The 18,448-nt window shown below is 48.9% G+C and overlaps 1 protein-coding gene across 2 annotated transcripts in view; it reads right to left on the bottom strand.

The window, feature by feature from the left end:
* The window catches only part of AMOTL1 (angiomotin like 1), a 60,546-nt gene extending 47,352 nt beyond the window's left edge, over positions 1 to 13,194 (bottom strand). For both annotated transcript variants that reach the window (XM_051625300.1, XM_051625310.1), the window contains exons 1-2: positions 13,114 to 13,194; positions 915 to 1,061 (exon numbers count right to left, since the gene is read on the bottom strand). In XM_051625300.1, coding sequence (XP_051481260.1) covers positions 915 to 1,061; positions 13,114 to 13,150 — 184 coding nt within the window. In that variant the 5' untranslated portion in view covers positions 13,151 to 13,194. The remainder of the gene's footprint in view (positions 1 to 914; positions 1,062 to 13,113) is intronic.
* Between the last annotated feature and the right edge of the window lie 5,254 nt (positions 13,195 to 18,448).

The following is an 18,448-nucleotide window of genomic DNA, read 5'->3' as shown; positions in this document are numbered from 1 at the left end:
ATCAGTTACTGCACATGCTGTGGGATAACTTACATACAACCCAGAGGAAGAAAAGCCTTTGACTCTTGACTAGGAGAATAGGTCATTTCCACTAACATTTCTGTGGCAAAGCCTTAAAGATGATTGTGGGGCTTAAGGGAGAGAGAAGATTCCCAAGCTGTTTCACTCCACTCCTGCCCTACAAAGTACACTTCAGCTTCCCCTGAGACAATGTTATCTGCCTGCCAGCCTGACTCGCTGGGGTTGCAGCCCGGCCACCAGCTGTCAGAGGGTCTGTCAGCTCCTCAGACCAGAGTTTGAGCCAGCAAGACGCACAGACACACACATCTCCATCTACCTGTCTGCACAACAGCCAGGTATCCATCTACTTTGTATGACCCTGGTGACAGCAGACTCTTTATGCTTTATTCATGTGCTTGCAGTGCACAGAAGCCTCACCATGCTGCACATTTTTGCAGACATGCAATAAAAGGCACCCTAACACACCAGGAAGCTCATAGCTGATGTTTCTAGACTACTCCTGAGACAAGCCTGAGTGGATAAAGCCAATGTGACACAGTCAAGGCAGCTCTTTATCATACATCAGAAGGATTTTCACCTCTGTGCTACTCATCTTTTAGCATCTTCATATTTGAGAGATGTACTTAGTTGCCTTTTACTGAGGTCCAAAAGGATTGACCAACAGTGAGCCTTTCACAAGGTGCCTGTGGTTCTGCTCCATTGGCAAAAAGCTATGGACCTCAGTCCAGCTGTGCAGAGAAGAGCAGCCATGTCCTGAAGGACAAGCAGAAACACTGTGTCCTCCACAAGCACAGGTGACAAATGATGGTGGTCACAACACTCAAGTCAAAGGTAACTCCCCTTTGATTCTACTGAGAAGCTGGCCTTCAACTCTGTCAACATTACGCACTTACCAGCTTTTTCTTTGGCACTGATCACTTCAGCTGTCAGCGGAGAAACTTCATGCCTGCCAGCAAACAACTGGTGATCCTGGTAAAGAAAGCCAGTGTCTTCCAGTACCTGGACTGGGCTAGTGGGCTTGTAACAAACAGATGTGGAGCCTGCAAGAAAGAAGCATGGGATGTCAGTAAATAGACCTCTTGAACGACAAAATATAAAGCCACGACTTGTGACAGAAGTCCAAAAAGGTTTCTCGAGCATGGTGAGGTACCTGAGAAGCCCTGCTGAGGCCACTGAGCCAACCACCTCTGCTGTCCTCACCACCAAATAACACATTAGCTGTGAGGAACAAGAAGCAGCATCAGTGCTGTTTCATGCATCAACCCAACCTGGCCTTTGAAAGCAAAGTTGGCACAGATTGGTTTGTAAGAACTGACAGTGACAAGCTCCCAAACCAAGGCACAGCCCTGGGACATGAAGCTAACAGAGCCAGCATAAAACTGAAAGAGGAGGCTAAAAAGAAGGAAAGAAGGATAGGTGAGGACCCAGCCACACATTCAATAGCCTGGGAAAGGCTTTACCACAAAATCCACTGATGGATAATAGTTCAGTAACAGAAAATTACTGAAACATAAAACACAGCCAATGCTATCAGGGGAGAGAGTTTATAAATCTCTTTGTCCAGATGTTCTTAATATGGTAAGGAGAAGCTGTAGCTGGAGGCCATGGGAATCTGTCCCACAGACTGCACAGGAGCCACATGCCCAAACCCCGGCATCCCACAGATGTCAACAGTTGCACTAGTCCCCCAGCCCCCTTCACAATCAGTGAGCAGGAACAAGCTCTCCTGGCAAAGCAACAAGGCTCATCCTAGATCTGCTCCCAGGGGCAGCTTTCTCCAGCAGTGATTGTTTTAACAAGCTCATACAAAATGCATCACAGCAGTGTTAAGACGGGAATGACATTGGCTTGACCCCACATTTCAAGGAAGACACAGACAGCCCAGAGGGGTGCCAAATGAGGGCCAGGAAGATGATCAAAGGGCTCTAGAACCTGCCATATGAGGAAAGACTGAAGGAGTTAGGTCTTTTCTCCCTGGAGAAAAGAAGGCTTGGGGAAACACCTCATCACAGTGTTACAGTGCTTAAAGGGTCACTACAAAGAGGACAGAAGCTCTCTCTTCACTAGAAGTTACATGGAGAAGACAGAGGGTGCAAGTTGCACTAAGAGAGATTTTGTCTTGATATAAGAAATAAATTCTTTACAGTGAGAACTATCATTCACCGGAACAACCTCCTCAGTGACATGGTAGAGTCCCTATCACTGGAGATTTTCCAGAGGCAATTGGACAGGGTGCTGGATAACTTCATCTAGGCTCCCCTTCCTACAAAAGACTTAACCAAGTGATCTTTTGAAGTCCGTTCCAACCTGGGCTGTTCTATGATTCTATTACTTTCTACTTCCTACTTGTTTTTTGAGCACTACCTCATTTTTGTAAAGAGAAGGCTCTTTGAGGTCCAAACCTTGGAGGTGAGCATCTCTTTGTTTCCAGGTACCCTGGTGCAGCGGAATCACTGTCCATTTACACCACCAGTTGCCATAGGTTTTAGACTAAGGGAATGGCCACTGACCTCCAGCACCTGAGCAGGAAGTGGAGGGCTTGCAGTGACACCAGTGGTGCATCCATCTCTCTCACTGAAGCACCTGTGTATCCTAATGGGCCAGGAAGTCCATGAGCACAGGGACCACAAGCACCTTCCTCTGTGGGAAAAACCAGCAGCCATAGGTAATCCGGATTTATTAATCCTGACCACTTGGTTTGTGCTCAGCTGACTGCATGCTCATTGCCAGGTATGCCAGTGAGCATATTTGCCCTCAACACTGAAAGAACATATTGCTCTTGGAGTGAGTCCAGAGAAGGGCCATGAAGATGATCAGAGGGCTGGAGCACTGCTGCTATGAAGACAGGCTGAGAGAGTTTGGCTTGTTCAGCCTGGAGAAGAGAAGGCTCTGGGGAGACTTCATAGAGGCCTCCCAGTACCTGAAGGGGCTACAGGAAAGCTGGAGAGGAGTTTTTTTACCAGGATGTGTAGTGATAGGATGAGGGGTAATGGCTTTAAACTGGAAGATGGAAGATTTAGGTTAGGCATTAGGAAGAAATTCTATAGTGTGAAGGTGGTGAGACACTGGCCCAGGTTGCCCAGGGAAGCTGTGGATGCCTCCTCCCTGGAAGTGTTCAAGGCCAGGCTGGATGGGGCTTTGAGCAACCTCGTCTAGTGGGAGGTGTCCCTGCCCATAGAGAAGGGGTTGGAACTAGATGATCTTCAAGGTCCCTTCCAACCCAAACCATTCTGTGATTCTGTGATATATCACATGAGGAGGTTCCTTTGCTCTCCTTACATACAGATCATCACTAACCCCACAGCCCTGAATGGGTAGCCAGGGGGCACTGGGGGTGCAATATCCATCCTGTCCTCTCTACTGGCATGAAGATGCAGATAGTATTTTCTTCTGTGCCCAGAGGAGAGGAAATAGACATTTCTGCAAAATGTTAATGAATTCATCACTTTACCATTCATATTATGCATGAATGTGTATGGCAGTCATCTATATTTAGAGAGCAAGAGGGAAAGATTGCTCACTTGCATAGATCTAAGTAGATCTTTGTGGAAATAAGCATGGTAGACTGCTCTGGAATTTGTGCTGATGCTGACACAGACTCCAAAAAATCTCAAGAAGCCTAATTTCCAAACTTATTACCCTATTCTGGTGAAGAGTAACACTAAAGACACCCTTTGCTGCTGCTCCACACATGATCCTGCCTTGGAATCAGGAATTCCATATGGAACAAGGGAGTTTTCAGCACAGGATTGTTTCATGAATAAAAAAGTGAACTGGAGTAAAAAATATAAAATCTGCACACCCAAGGAAGTCAAACGGTTTCAAGCACTACAGGTGACCTGAACAGCCAGCAACTACCACCTTGGCCTCACCACTCATCAAACAGAAATTAAAAGAAATAGAGCTGTTAGCAGAACTGGTCACTCGCCTCCTGTGCTCTCAGTCTGCAGGCACCTTTGGGACATGGTTTCAAATTTTCCAAGATAAAAATTTAAGCTTAAAGACTTATGCTTTTTTTTTCTGTAATAAGAGTAGATATTCTCACCTAACCACTTGTTTTTGGGAGCTGTGGTCATGGCAAAGCAATACCCTACTAAAATCAGGATTGTCAAGTCCAGGCATTGCCAAAGTGCTTAGCTGCTGATCTCTGTTATATCGGAGTTGAAATCAAGTAGCTGCTATCCCAGCAGCTATCCCAGCAGAGACCATTCCACTTTGCTGTACCTATGGTGATATCTTATCATCATAAACTGATGTCATGATGTTTAATGGTGTTAAAAACTATGTAACAATGTTTTCTGTTCATTCATGGTAGGTTTTAATAAAATGTCAGCTGTACGTGGTGCAGGAAGCCAATTTATGTGTCAAACAGGTAACAGCTGATGAAAGACCAGTGCTTGCCACGCAGCTGCAATTCAGTTCAGGGGCAATAACACACCAAGTTGAAAGTTAGTGAAGCCCCACAAGCCATTTGGAGCAAGGCACAAGAGGAAGTTTCTTTCTCCTCTTGCTGTCACTGGAGCCTTCCAAATCCCAGCTCCCCTCTCTGGAGGGAAAGGGTTTGCTATACCCAGCCCTGCTGGGGTGTAAGACATCTTCCCAGTGCTCAGGCACCCATTCCTTCCTCAGACCTCCCTGTTCTTTTACAATGCTCACCAAAAAAGCAATCTCCATTCCTAAAAGTGAAACCTGGTGCCAGAGCAGTGGTGCCCAGTGGCAATGGGTAAGCAGCTGATAGGCAACTGAGGGCAACCTAGGATAGAAACCTAGGATGACCCCTCCAAGGCTGTGTCCCCAGGAAGGGGCTTTCTACCCAAGCCACAAACCATGCCTGCTGCCCCGTGTTTTATTGCCAAGCTGCCTGTTGACCCCACCACCTCTGTAGGTGCCCATGGCAGCTACCAGCTGTCCTGTGCCCCATCCCAAAGCCAGGCAAGCCCCCGCGCCCTCAGCATGCCAGGATACAGCCCAGTCCACAGACAGCACCTCTTCACTTGCCACATGTCTGGTGCCTCTGGCAGCCAACACTGTAATACGTGATCATTCTGCTGGCAGGCTTCAGTCCTTGCTGAATTGATCAGGTGCTCCAGGTCTTCATTTCTGCATCTCTACTGACTCTCCCCATCTAAGTGACTGTCTGACACCAATGATTTGTTTTCCTTTTTTTTTTTTTTTAGTTAAGATTAACATGCATTATCCAGAAGCAAACATAATATCCTAGAGGGTTACTTCACAGCAGCACAACTGATGTGAAGACTCAAAACAATTTCAGTGAATCACTTGCTAAGATTAACACCAGACAGTCAGCAAGGACCCAGAGACAGAGGAGTAATGCTTAAATATTTCCAGTTTCTGATGTGGTTTCAGTCTGGTTTGAAAAGGATCTAAAGCAAAACCTCACAGGAAGCTCATTGCTGCGACATTACAGGAAAGCCACGTTTTCACAGCAATAACAGCATCCCCAATAAGAAAATTTCCTCCTTAAAAAAAAAAAAAAAAAAAAAAGTTGGAGAAGATGGTTTTCTTACAGCCAGACTGTACTACCACTCTTGCCTTCAGTCAAACCCAAAAATATCCCCATTGTGCTGCTATTCAGAGGCAACAGCTTGAAGCAACACCCAGGGGATGAGTTTCTGCATCACACCCCACTGCCCACACTGCTGGTGTGTACCAGCTCCTCTCCTGTCACCCAAAAGCCAGCCAGCCAAACAAAAACACAGAGGTGTCCTCCAAAAACTCCTCTTCCAATCTGTACCCTACTGAGCGAGTGGCTCAAAAGAGATTGAGGCATTTCAAATATCATCCAAAGCAATCATCTGAAATTAAAAAGTAAGTAAGGTGGCTTTACACTTTCCTATAAACTGTCATGGTTTGCAAGGGAGGTCCAAAAATGACAGAACAAAAATGACATCGTTTCCAAGCCCACATCTATCCTTCTGTCTCATAGCCAAGCCACAGAGGAGTATAAATACCCTATTACACATTTAAAACATTTTCTCTCCTCTGTTACTGCATAAAAATCTCGGGTCAACAAGAAAAAAGAAATAAAATTATTTAAGGGAAATAATGAAAAGACAGTCAAAGTGCTCTAGGGTCCCAGAGGCTGCCCAGAGGTTGTGCCATGAATTCCCCAGGGTGGACACATCAGTCCCTCCAATGAGTGCAGGGACCCTCCATGGAGGTTGGACATCCCCTCCATGTGCATCCTGGCCATGAACCTTGGTTTCCCTCCAAAGCACCAGCCTAGTTCCAAGGGGGAGGACTGCTGTACCCCAGCCACACGGCCGTGTCACTCTCCCAAGGCTTGGGAGGAGATCTGAGTTTTATTTGGCTCAGAAAAAAACCCAAAACTCGTGCGTCCCACTCCTTGGTTTAGGTACAAAAAGTAGAGACACCAGTTCCAAAGGATGCTCTTGGTACCTCCAGCAGCTCTCCTCCAGTGGTGCTGGGACTCCTCTGCAGCCCCAGCTCCAAAGAAGTGCAGGGGCTCAGTCAGACCCTGGCAATCATATCCCATCTGCAGTTGCCCAGTTGATGTGCAAGTTTTCTAGATCACTTGTGGTGTGGCCAACTCATCCCTGCTACCCATAATTCTTCTTGGGAACCTCACATCTGCTGCCAGGGTTCCTGAGCCCTGCAAGGACTGAACAAGCATCGCTATTACTTTAATGGGAGCAGTGCAACATCTTGCAGGACAGAAATCCAACCCACATAATGTACAACAGATGTGAGTCAGCAACACCTCTCACTTCCCTCATGAAAGCTGGGGATCTACCACATCTGAGCCAGAAGAAGCCTCACCCGTGTGCCTGGCGGGATTCACCAGACCAAGTCTCCCCTCCGCAGTTCCCTGTCCTGGAGAAAGAAATCCTCATCCCAGTATTAGATCCAGAATCCACATTGGGCTACTCCCTCATTCAAGAAGAGCTCCTGGCATCTCCCAGCTCAGGTACCGTCATTTCACTCTCCAAAAAGTGCCTCATCCAAGAAAGCACTAGCAAGAGTAATGAGAAAAGGCGATGGAGGCAGCCAAATCCCATTTCTCCCAAGGAATTGTGCTAACACACCCAAATTTAACTGCCTACAAGGATGAACACTTTCTGTGAAACTTCTGCCTCACACGCTTATTTCCATATACACTTCCCCTCAGCAAAAAAACGAAGCGGACAAGAAAAAAAGCTGAAAGCAAACCAAAGCAAAGGCGCCTTGAAAGCAGCTCCTGAACTTGGAATGAGATCAGATGGAGAGTGGGAAGAGCGGAGCCAAGTCTGCCTGCCCGGGAGATCCCCCACAGATGCCCGTGCCTCTCCACCTTCTCTATGGAAATCAGGTGTGCGGGTGTGTGTGGGCAAACGGTGCCCGTCACAGCTCTTTCATCTCAGATGGTTATGGGTTTTATAACTTTAGAATAATACATTGTTTTCTTCCCCCTTCCCAGGCTTACTCCTGGAGGAGAGGCAGGACGCAGCCACAGTACTTTCATCACAGCTGCAGGCACTGAGCAGTTACCTGGGCATCAACCCAACAGAGAAAGCAACATTGTTCCTTAGGTGGCTGCACCAGGTTTCGCACAAACATGTACATTTTTAAGGTCTCTATATATTATAAGCTATAAATGTGCCTCTGCAGCTGTAACACTGACTCTACAATATGCAGCCAGCCTAAATTTATTCCAAAAATTGAATCAATAATTGAAATTTCTACTTTGATCAAAGTGTCAGTGGCACAATAATGACTCATGTCAGTGCTGCTGCTCCAAGATAAAAGGTAAGTATTATTCAGAGCTACAAGTAAGGAGGAAAACTCTCCATAAAAGAGTGAAATACAAAGGCTGACATGGAGCAAAGGAGTGAGACATCGCTTCTGCTACAGCCACATCACTTGTCAGCACAACAAGGAGTCTGCAGACATTTTCTCTACACCATAAATTCTGATTTCCAAGCCATACAAAATGTCCAAGATAAAAATTCATCATGCAATGTCTTAGGTAAGGAATTTTTTTTCCACTGGGAAAAAAAAAAAAAATCACACATCAACCAGCTACAACACACAGATAATACACACAAGGCAGGAGCTTAAGCTATGATTAACTTTGCTGGACTTACTGCCTTTAAAAATTATCATATTACAGAAAAGCACTGACATGATCCATGTCACTCAGATGTTTAAGCTCTTCCATTAATTAACCAGAAGTGAAATAGGACCTAGGACTGTGGATTGTTAAGTCTAGTTCCTTGTTACTTTGAACAACCACATTATAAAACTCCCTTCTTGAATTGAATAAACATCATCTGAAGAAACGGATTATTTTTTTTTTCACTCCATTTGGAAGCAGTTTTGGGACCCTCATCCTCTGATTCACACAAATGTTCTTCTCCTTTCCCGCTCACAGTCACTGACATGGCTCTTTATCTATTTATTTTTCTTTTTGTCAGTGGTGTCCTTTAGGTTAAATAGCTTTCTCCCTGAGTCATTCCCACAAACTTGCAGCGTACAAAGGACCCTGGGATAAGGACAGAACAAAAATAGTACAAAGACTGTACAGTACTCTCTAACTGAAAATGCAGGCATTGAACCCTATCGTATGGAACTTCAGATTTCCAGATCTTTTCCTTTTTTTTTAAACACAGGCAACAAACCACAGGCTAAGGATCTACAGTGCTTCATTTGATCCATGTTAAGACCTGCTTATGGCAGCCCTGCACTGAGCAGGGCCTTTGCATTATTCTTACCCTAAGTGTCATGTCTGAAGGAAAAAGAAATTAAATCTTCTTCCCGCTGGAATACATATTAAAATTATGAGCCTTTCATTATTAAATCATTACGTGCAATTTATATTCAGCCACTTTTAAAATGCAAAAGTTTAATAAAGGTATTATACACAGAAGTGCTAACAAGATAATTGCCCTTAGATCCTGCTCCCAGATGGCTGAGCTCACATTTAGATCAGGGAAAATCATGGTAACGGCTGACAGTGTGGAGCCATCACCTCAAAAATGGCCCAGAAATTATGCATGTCACAGGCAGGGGGACATGTCCCAGGGGACAGGACGTGTCACTGACAGGAACCCTCTGTCCACCCCAAGTAGAGATCCTCAGGAAGTGTCCCCACAAGAAGTGCCTCCCTCCCTCTGTAGAATGCAGGTGCCCAGAAAAGGTCCCTGAGGGGGAGCCAGGTGCCTCCTGCCCTCCAGGCACCTCAAGGGATCCATGTGTCATCCCCTGGCCTGGCAGGGACTTCACTGAAATATCTGCTCACAGCATACACATCAAGGAGGGAGGGCAGAGAAATAACAAGTTTTAAATTACTTCAGTTGGTTTACATCTTCAATGGAGACTGAATTCCACTAAAAGCATTTTAATTCATTAAATTATTAATTAAATTAATAAAATAATGTCATTATTTTCCAGTCTGAGCCTTGATCACTGGACTTGCTGTTGTCTAAAGCACATTTATTTATATTTGTGCTAACCAATATGGTCAGAGCAGATAATCTCAAGTATTGTTCAATTATTTAACCCCAGGCTGTTTTTCTGAGATGTGTCATTGCTCTGCCTCGATGCGTGTCTAGCATCATCACCTGGTGCATGCAAGGACCTGCCACAACTTCAAGATGTGGTAGTAACACACGTGGGGAAAGGCATGGCCATGGGCTGTGGGGGGGCACACTGGGGCTGGGCAAAGCCACTGAGAGCCAGCAAATGCTGCAGGACCTCCTGCTGCACATGGGACACACCTCACTGTGAGGCAAAACTCATTGGTCCAAATCTTGAGCTATTTCACCAGCTTCTCCAGATTTACACCCACAACAGCATCCCAGCTACTGAAAAAGTCACTTAAAGGACCAAGAAAGAACAGACACACTTCCTAAGTGCAACATTTCAATTGAAAAGTGGACCTAACAATTACTTTTTCACAGAGGTGATGTTATTCTTGTTGTTATTACCATTATTTTCTATTTATTTCCATCTAGTTCTACTTCTGCCCTGAGCCAAAGGCAAGGCTGCTCGATTTAAAAATTGAGGACACAAATGGGAACCAGATCACATCTATCCCAAAGCTGCCAAAAAAGCAATTGCTGTATGAAACCAAAAATCCTCCTGGGATTTTTCCCAAATCCACAAAATATTCCTGAGCACTAAAGTTTCCACTGGGACTATTCCATTAGCAGATAGTCTCTGTGTGAAAACCCGAGTATGCAGCCATCCCCCTCCTAATGGTTTCCAGGACAAGGAGGCTGCACAAGGCATGTACCTTCACCTTAGCACCAAACAACGCTTACACAAGATCTGGCCTTTAAAGAGAGATACACACCTATCAGAGTTTTAAAAAAATGGCACTGGGGACTAGCAGGCTTTCATTTCCCAAAGGAAAGCTGCAGTCATCAGCAGAAATATCTCCATGTCATCCTGAAACCTCCATGTGCACCCCCAGAGTCCAGCTGAGCCTGACGGCCCCACAAGGCAGCCCTGCACACATCCCTCCCAGAGCTGCTGCAGGGATCCCTGCAAACCCCCTTCAGGGTGTCGTCCCTGCAGAAATGCTGTGTCTGTCCCAGGCTTCCTCGCAGAGGAGCTCTTGCGAGGTGCACTGGAGCTCTCCCTGGACATCAGCCCCTCCCTCCAGGATGCCAACGTACAGCAGGTTTGGTCCAGATTGCTGCGTGGGGCAGGACCCCAGGAATTGCCCCTTTGCCAATCCACGATGCCCCAGGTGCATGGAAATGAAAAATAAGTGGGTAACCACTGATCCTGTGGGTACTGGGGCTTTGGAGGGGCAGCACCATGCTTGTTTGGGTTGAAGCTGCCCTCCTCCAACAGTCAAGTGCCTCCTGAAAGTAAAGGGAAAGGAAAGCTCCCTTGCCAAAAGCTGAGAGAGAGCAAAGAGGAGTGATGGGTATCAGGACAGAGAAGGACAGACATGCATGTGATGGGGGAGCTCCCTCCCACACAGCCTGGGGAAACTGGGGGGCACATCCCTCTCTATTTAACAAACTAAAACAACCCCTCCTGATTTCATGCTCCTTGCTCCAGCCAGGGCTGGGGATGAGGAAGGCTGGGCAGGATGTGGCCCCTCCCCGCAAGGCCATGGCACACACCCAACCCAGCCCCAGAGAGGGTTTTATTAGGGACTCTCACCCACCTGATATTCCCTGCCCTCACCACCCTGACACTTCTTGATAAGGTATTCATAGGACCCTTTAAAGAGCTTTCCTGTCCATTAGCAATGACTACATACATAAAATTACCTATATTTTATATATAAACACATAAAATATACACATAGTGTATTTTATTTTATATATAATATTTATGTAGTCATTTTTATGTATGCATATGTAAATATGAAAACATATTTTATATATCTCTACATATATCAGAATCACAGAATGCCAGGTTGGAAGGGACGTCAAGGATCATCTAGCCCAAGCTTTTTAGGTAATACTACAGTTTTTACGAGATGGCCCAGTACCCTGTCGAGCTGAGACTTAAAACTGTACATATACATCTAAAATATCTATAATTATATATCTCTCCATGCAGACCTGTGAGCAGGAATAGCCCTGACAGCCAGCAGGAAACATCGGGGAACCCCTCATCTTCATGGCCACCCCTCTCTCAAAGCTTTTTAGGTTTAGTTTTATATATATAGAGAGAGAGAAAAAGACAAAACCTCCGCGGAGGGGGTGCCCGTCTGACAGAGCGCGGTGCCTGGCGGGCGGAGCAGTGTCCCGGTGCCCGGGCAGTGTCCCGGTGTCCCGGAGCAGTGTCCCGGTGTCCCGGTGCCCGCTCCCGGGACACTCACACAGCACCAGGAAAGAGAAAGAAAAAAAACAACCCCACAACACCCTCTTTCCATCGAAAGAGGAAAAAGAACAAGCGGCCACCTTCCTGTACTTGAAGCTATGAATCACAGAGCCTGGCTGGAGGATTCGAGTGAAATTCACGTGGGGTTTTTTTCCTCCTCTTTCAATGCCTTTTTTTCCCCACCCCCGCCCCCCCTTGAAACAGGAGTTTATCTTTGTTCTCCCTGCAGGGGTAGGGAAGGTTCAATATAAAAGTTCCCTCTCGCCACAACCCCACAGCAACGACGTGGGAAAAGCCTCTGGGAGAGCGGGAGGCCCTTCCCGATCGCCGCCCGCGGAACGGGCCGGGACCCGCCGTCACCCCGGGGCTGCTCCGAGGCCTCATCCCCAGCGGGCGGCAGGGCTGGGGCCGGCGGGGACAGCCCGGGCTGGGGGACCCACCCGCTGCGGAAACACCCGCGGCCGCTCCGGGTCCCGCTGGAAACGTCCCCCCCGGCGCGGCCCCGGGGCGGCGGGAGGCGGCTCCCTCCGGCCTGACACGTCCCTCCTGCCAAACACACCGCAAACATCCCGAACTCGCGAGGTGGCTGCTCCGCTGATCACCCCTGGTGGGATCGCACCAGGCGAGTTTTGCCTTCCCGGAGCGGAGAAAACTCGCAGAAGTAATTCAGGGAGGATTCAGGGAGAAACATGGAGTATCCCGGGATCGGCGGGGCTGCCTGGCTGCGCTGCCCGGCCCTAACGGGGCGGCGGGGAAGGAGCAACTCGCCCCGCTCCTGTCCCGGCGGGGAGATTCCACGCAGCCCGGGGGTATCCCGGTGTGCTGGGGCCGGGAGCTGCCCAGGCCTTCCCGCATCCTGCCCGGGGGAGCTGAGGGGCACGTCCCGGGGGAGCTGCGGGGCACGTCCCGGGGGAGCAGCGGGGCACATCCCGGGGGAGCTGAGGGGCACGTCCCGGGGGAGCAGCGGGGCACATCCCGGGGGAGCAGCGGGGCACGTCCCGGGGGAGCAGTGGGGCACGTCCCGGGGAGCAGCGGGTAGGCTCCTGGAGACCCCCGGTGCCGCGCCCGCTCCACGCGCGGGTGGGTGCAAGCAAGGACGGTCGGCAGCGTCACTCCCGTGCCCCGCGGTACCGGTACCCGAACACTCCCGGGTGCACCCCCCCGGCCCACAAAGGCACACGCGCTCCCAGGCAGACGGGCGTGCAGACACACACGCGTGCAGGCGCAGGGACGCAGAGACACGCACTTGCGAGGTGACACAGACACACGCAGACCCCCCGTTACCTCCGGCTCCGCGCCCCCCCGGCAGCACCTGGGCCATCCGCGCCGCTCCCGCCGCCCCGGGCGCGCTCCGCCGGAGGGGCGGGGCCGGGGGCGGGGCCGGGGTGTGGCCAATGGGCGGCCCGGGGCGGGGCTGGGGGCGGGGCCAGAGCGGGCGCTGAGCTGCCCCCGGGGCGTGCCTGGGGTGTCCCCGCCAGGCAAGGGGGTTGGAAGAGGATGGTCTATAAGGTCCCTTCCAACCCAGCCCATTCTCTGGGGGAAGCGGGCTGCAAGTGCCTCCTGCCGAGTGTTTCCCCCCCTCCCTCTGTTCCTCTGTTTGCGGCCCCAAACCGAGCAACCCAAACCACCCGGGTGTGGCCAGGGGTGGGCGTCTGTCTCAGCACCTCTTCCCCACCTCACGCCTGGGGATGCTTGGGATGTAAATCCCATCCGAGGTACCAGCACAGGCACTCCAGATCTCACCCTGCACCTCGCAGGATGAGGAGTTACCCGGTTGATAGAAGATAGCCCTGAATACCAAACTCGTGGGTTAACCACAGGCATCATCCATGTTTTCCAGTGCTCCAGTTGCTTCCCCTGCGTGTGGAGAAGTGGGTGGCCCTTTGGGAAGCAAGTGGGCTGTAGCTATGCAGTTTGGAGCTGGGGCAGCCCCTCAGCTCTTAAATGCAGCCTCCATCTTAAATTCAGCCCTTTCCCCTCCTTCCCACCCACTCCATCACAGATTTTCCAGGAGCAGGGATGCACATACCCCCTGACATCAGGGACTTCTGGCCAATGCTAGAGAATAGCACTGTGCCAGCAGGAACACAGGACATTGGGCGACCCAGGATTTCTCTGCTCTTTGACACATTAGCTCCATGGGATGCTTTTTCCTCGGGGTTGGAGCAACTGCTTGGTCTCCCCAGGCCCCCCTGGCCCTGTTGCCAAGGGTCTGGCACAGCAGACAGCATGGCTGATCTCCTTGGATGTTTGGACCTCACTTCCATCCCCTTCTCAGGGCCCTGTCAGCACAAATTTAGTTCAGCAGTCGCCCTGAACCCTTTCCCAGCACTTTCCCATCCTCTTTTCAGCTGCTTGGGTTTCCCCATCTCATTACTCCAACCTCTTTCAGTCCAGCAAGGTTCCCAATGATGCCAGGGTTACCCTTTCCAAAAGGACCAACGGTGGCTTATGCCTCCCAAAATACTGTGCCAAAGGGGTAAAAGCAGGTAGCAATGCAGTGAAGGGCTGAAGAGGAGCATTCCCAGTGCCACCACAGCCCTGTAAAGGGGCATGGCAAGACAGCAACTGGCCCAGTGCCACCACCACGAGGCTGGATGGGTGCAGCAGGGACTCCTGGCAGCTCCACACACTGGGAGCGTGCTGTGGATCACAGCAGGCTGAGGCAGGGCTTTGTGCAATTGCAAAACTCAGCTTTGCTTGGAGTTTGGGTTTAGCTTAGGTGCAAGACATGGGGAAACTGCAGAATGTGGGAAACAAGCAAAGGAGATAAAAATACTGGTGGTGAATTCAGGTTCCTCAGTCCCTGCACCTGCACGTCTCCCACAGCAGCTGCCCTGAACTACATTTCCCATGTGAGATGAGCACCCTCAGGGGTGCCCTTCTCTCCGTGCTGGCCTGCATGGCAAGGCGGCAGACGAGTGCTGTCCCTGCAGGTCTCTGGAGCTTTGATGCTGAGGCAGCCATCAGCTGTCTCCCTGAGCTCACCTAATCCAGGCTGGGGTTATGCTCAGGGGGGAGAGCAAAGACTTGCAAATATGCTGCTCCTTGAGGGCAAGGCAAGGGGAACCACCACATTCTTGGCCTCCTCAGGGAAAGAAACACAGGCTAGTGCTTAGGGTACCAGACCTGGACAAGAAAGGGATGTTCAGTTCTTGTCTCCTGCAGATACCCTGAGTATCTCAAAGCAAGTCAGAAGCAAGGTAAGGTTTTTAAATACCTGAATCCTCTGTGAAATCATGAGGAACCTTGACGACAGATAGACACCTCGGACCCTTGGGGGAATAAGTCTTCTGTTTTTAAGTTGTGTATCTGCCCTCTCCTACCTCCCTCAGAGGTAAATGTTGGCTTTGCTTATAGTCACATGAAAACCATGAACCTGCTCAACTGTAAATGAAGTTGAAATTTTGCCCTTAGCTCATTGGATGCTTGTCCACAGCAGTGGATGAGGAATTGGGATGGGGGCTCTGCTCACCAAGCCCTGTTCAAAATGGCAAGTCGAACACTGCTTTTTGTCATGCTCTGACTTTATCATTTGGTGAGGCACGATGGGACACATTATTGTTTTGGTTATTCTGCTTCACAGTCTGTATCAAGGGGCACTGGGCCATTCCAAGGGGGTCTGTCTGTACTACTCATAGCCAAGCAGGCTCAGCATGTCCAAGAGCTTGTTTTGGTTCTCGTTCTGGCCTCACAGTCTATGCTTTTTTTATGCTGCATCATGATCAGTTACGACTTTGATGCTAGAAGAACAAATATATCAAGAAAAAGGATTATCTGCTCTCTTGTCTCTCAGTAGCATCACAAGGACCTCATGAACCATGGTGTCATGTTTCCAAGGAAAACATCACTTTTTTCTGCCTAGGTAAAAGTGTTGTTTCTCTTTTCCCTCCATTATTGATTTTCCGGTGCATATTTCCCAGTGATTTTTAAAAATCTTTTTCCCGTTCGACTCTGTTTTGATTGATAAACTAAGGTTGGAGAGGGAGTTCTCTGGTCCCTCTGCGGTTTGACACACCTGATAATTGCTGGAGAGCTGTGTCTGCCCAGGAGGGCAAGGCAACTGCTGCTCAAGCTTCTTCACATTGCAGCTTCTGTATTTATATACATATATGTATATATTATATATATATACAATATATTGTTCCCCAATGACTTTTAGAATTGCTCCACTATTTATATGTATGTATTTAACTATATGAATATTCGTATTATGTTATTCCCCTGCTGAATTTGGAGAAGGAAAGAAGTTCACCCTTCCATCTCTTTTGGTCTTAACCTGCAGATCCAGGGCCAACCACAGCTGTCAGGTCAGCAGAGCACAGTGCCATCTCACTTCACTACCTCCCTCCAGCTTCTCCCTGATAACCACAGATCCAGGAGACACACATGACCTGCAGGCTGGAAGTACATGTTTGTTATACCCTGCTGTGGGAAGTAAACACCTCTCATGAATTTTCCAAGTGTTTTGGCAATCTGCGTGGGAAAGGAGAAGTGTTCCCAGGTGCCTCCTAAGCTCAGGCATTAGGAGCTGCTGGATCACTCAGCACCCCTGTGCCATCCCCCATGGGTGGGGACCTCTGAGTGGCTGCTGCCCCCAGACCAGGGCTTGACCACCAAGGCCCTGCAGAAGGGCTGGGCCATCCCAGCCCACTAGTGCACTCGGGTATTGATGTTCATTCAATTTGCACCCGCCCATGCATGTAATCCCACGGATTCCTAATGCTGCAAGCAAACAAATAATGGTCCCGCTCCGCCTGACACTGCGGCAACCCCGAATGCCTGCACAGCTTCACTTCTTGCTGTCTCTGCTGCTTTTAATGATGGCCAACGGGCTGCTGGAGAGCTACAGCCCCATTAATGCCACTGCTGGAGACAGCACAAACAACCGCCAGGCCATGTTGAGATCAATGTAAGAACTGAATCAAGAAATTAGAGCATATCAGGTAGAAAGCTTCACCCAGGTAAGTTAAGTAATAAAAAGTGTAGAGTCTTTGACATGAAGGACTCCCTTACCATTCTTGCAGGTTGAGCTAATCCTGCCTCTTCTTGCTAGTCAAAGGTCCCACTCACACAGCACACATTTCAGCAGGACCCTTCTACCCACCCTCAGCACCCCTGATGCATCTCTGACTCCTGCAGAGGCAAATCCTCTCGCAGTGCTGGAGTAGTGCTTTGAAAGCCACATCTGTAGAAGGTTTCTAAGCAGTCTGGCTACCAGGCAGCCAGTGAGCTCAACAGCTCAGGGATCCCTGAGGAAACTTATCCTGATGAATTACTAGCCACTGTTAAGATTTTCACACTGACAACTGTGCGTATTTATCAGGTCCCCTCTGATACACACATAACAGGCAGCACTGTATTTGGAGGCAGCAGAAATATCTCTGCACATCTGTTTTTCCAGTCCTGCCAAAGACCTTTCATTTTTCTCTCATAACTTGACCTGTTTGGTTTCTGGCAGAAGACGGCCAAGCAGAGCACTCGCTCTCTGGATTCACTCCAGTATGGAATGAGGTCAGGACGACAAAGAAAAAGAAACAGCTGGATGGCTACGAAGTGGTGAGAACAAACAGGGCAGGGACCAGAGCTCTTTCTTTCCTTCCCTTTTTATTTATCCTATGGGATTTCATTCCTGGGCATATTTATTCCCCCGGCAGACAGTATCACAAAAGCAGTGTTTCCTGCAGGGAGCCTCCTCTGTGCTGACTGTACCCAGGGTGCAGGTATAAATAGCACAGCCAGCTAATCCCTCCTCCTCTGGTGGCTGTTGGGAAATGTGAGGCACTCACGTCCTAGGGGTTTCCACTGAGATACTGCATCTCCTACACAAGCATTTTCATCTTGATTTTGGAAGGGTCCCCCTTGATTTTTTGTTTTCATCAGATGCTCGTTAGTGTCCCCAAGGCTTCCCAAGCTGGGGGCTTTCACCTTGCAGTTTTCAATCAGTCTTCTTTCTTTTTTTTTCTGATATTTGACTAAATCACCTTAAAGCAGCAAGCAGAAAAATTGCCAGTGAGGCAGAAAGGAGGTGGAAAAGAGGGGAGGGATGAAGGAATGGAAGGCAGGGAAAAGACATGCAAGCACAAGAGAGAGAAGGCGAAGCAGTCTGCACATATTCCCTGTTTGGAGAGTTTCTCTCTCCCTGACCTCACTTTCTCCATGGCCAGAAATTCCACCTCAGGATTTGCCAAGGAAACAATGCAGCATTCCTCTGCTGGGCCACAAAGCAAGTGTGAAATGTTCTGTTTTAATCATTTACAGAACAAAAGGAACACAACAGTCACTGTCTGATTCATATCTGCTGAAATCCAGCAGCCAAAGCTGTGGGAGAGGGGAGACAGATGAAGAAAGGAAAGGAGAGGTGTGAGTCTGGTTTGTTTTTTTTCTTTTGGTTAGTCACTACTGACCTAAGAAAAGACAAGAAGGACTATGCTGGATTATACTGAAGTCTAAGAGTCCCTGGTGTCCCTTGTCTGATGTGGCCCCTGGTACATGACTGCAGAGAAATACAAGAAATGGTACAAATGCTATTTCCTCTAGTACCTGATCCAGCTTCCCTTCTTGAGCCAGAAGTGGTAGCTGCATCATCAGGTTTGAGACCCCTTCTTATACCTTTCTT

The sequence above is a fragment of the Apus apus genome, chromosome 1 (genome assembly GCF_020740795.1).
Source record: "Apus apus isolate bApuApu2 chromosome 1, bApuApu2.pri.cur, whole genome shotgun sequence".
Taxonomy (NCBI): domain Eukaryota; kingdom Metazoa; phylum Chordata; class Aves; order Apodiformes; family Apodidae; genus Apus; species Apus apus.
Note: the sequence above shows the minus strand (reverse complement) of the source record. Positions and strands in the feature narration are given on the sequence as shown.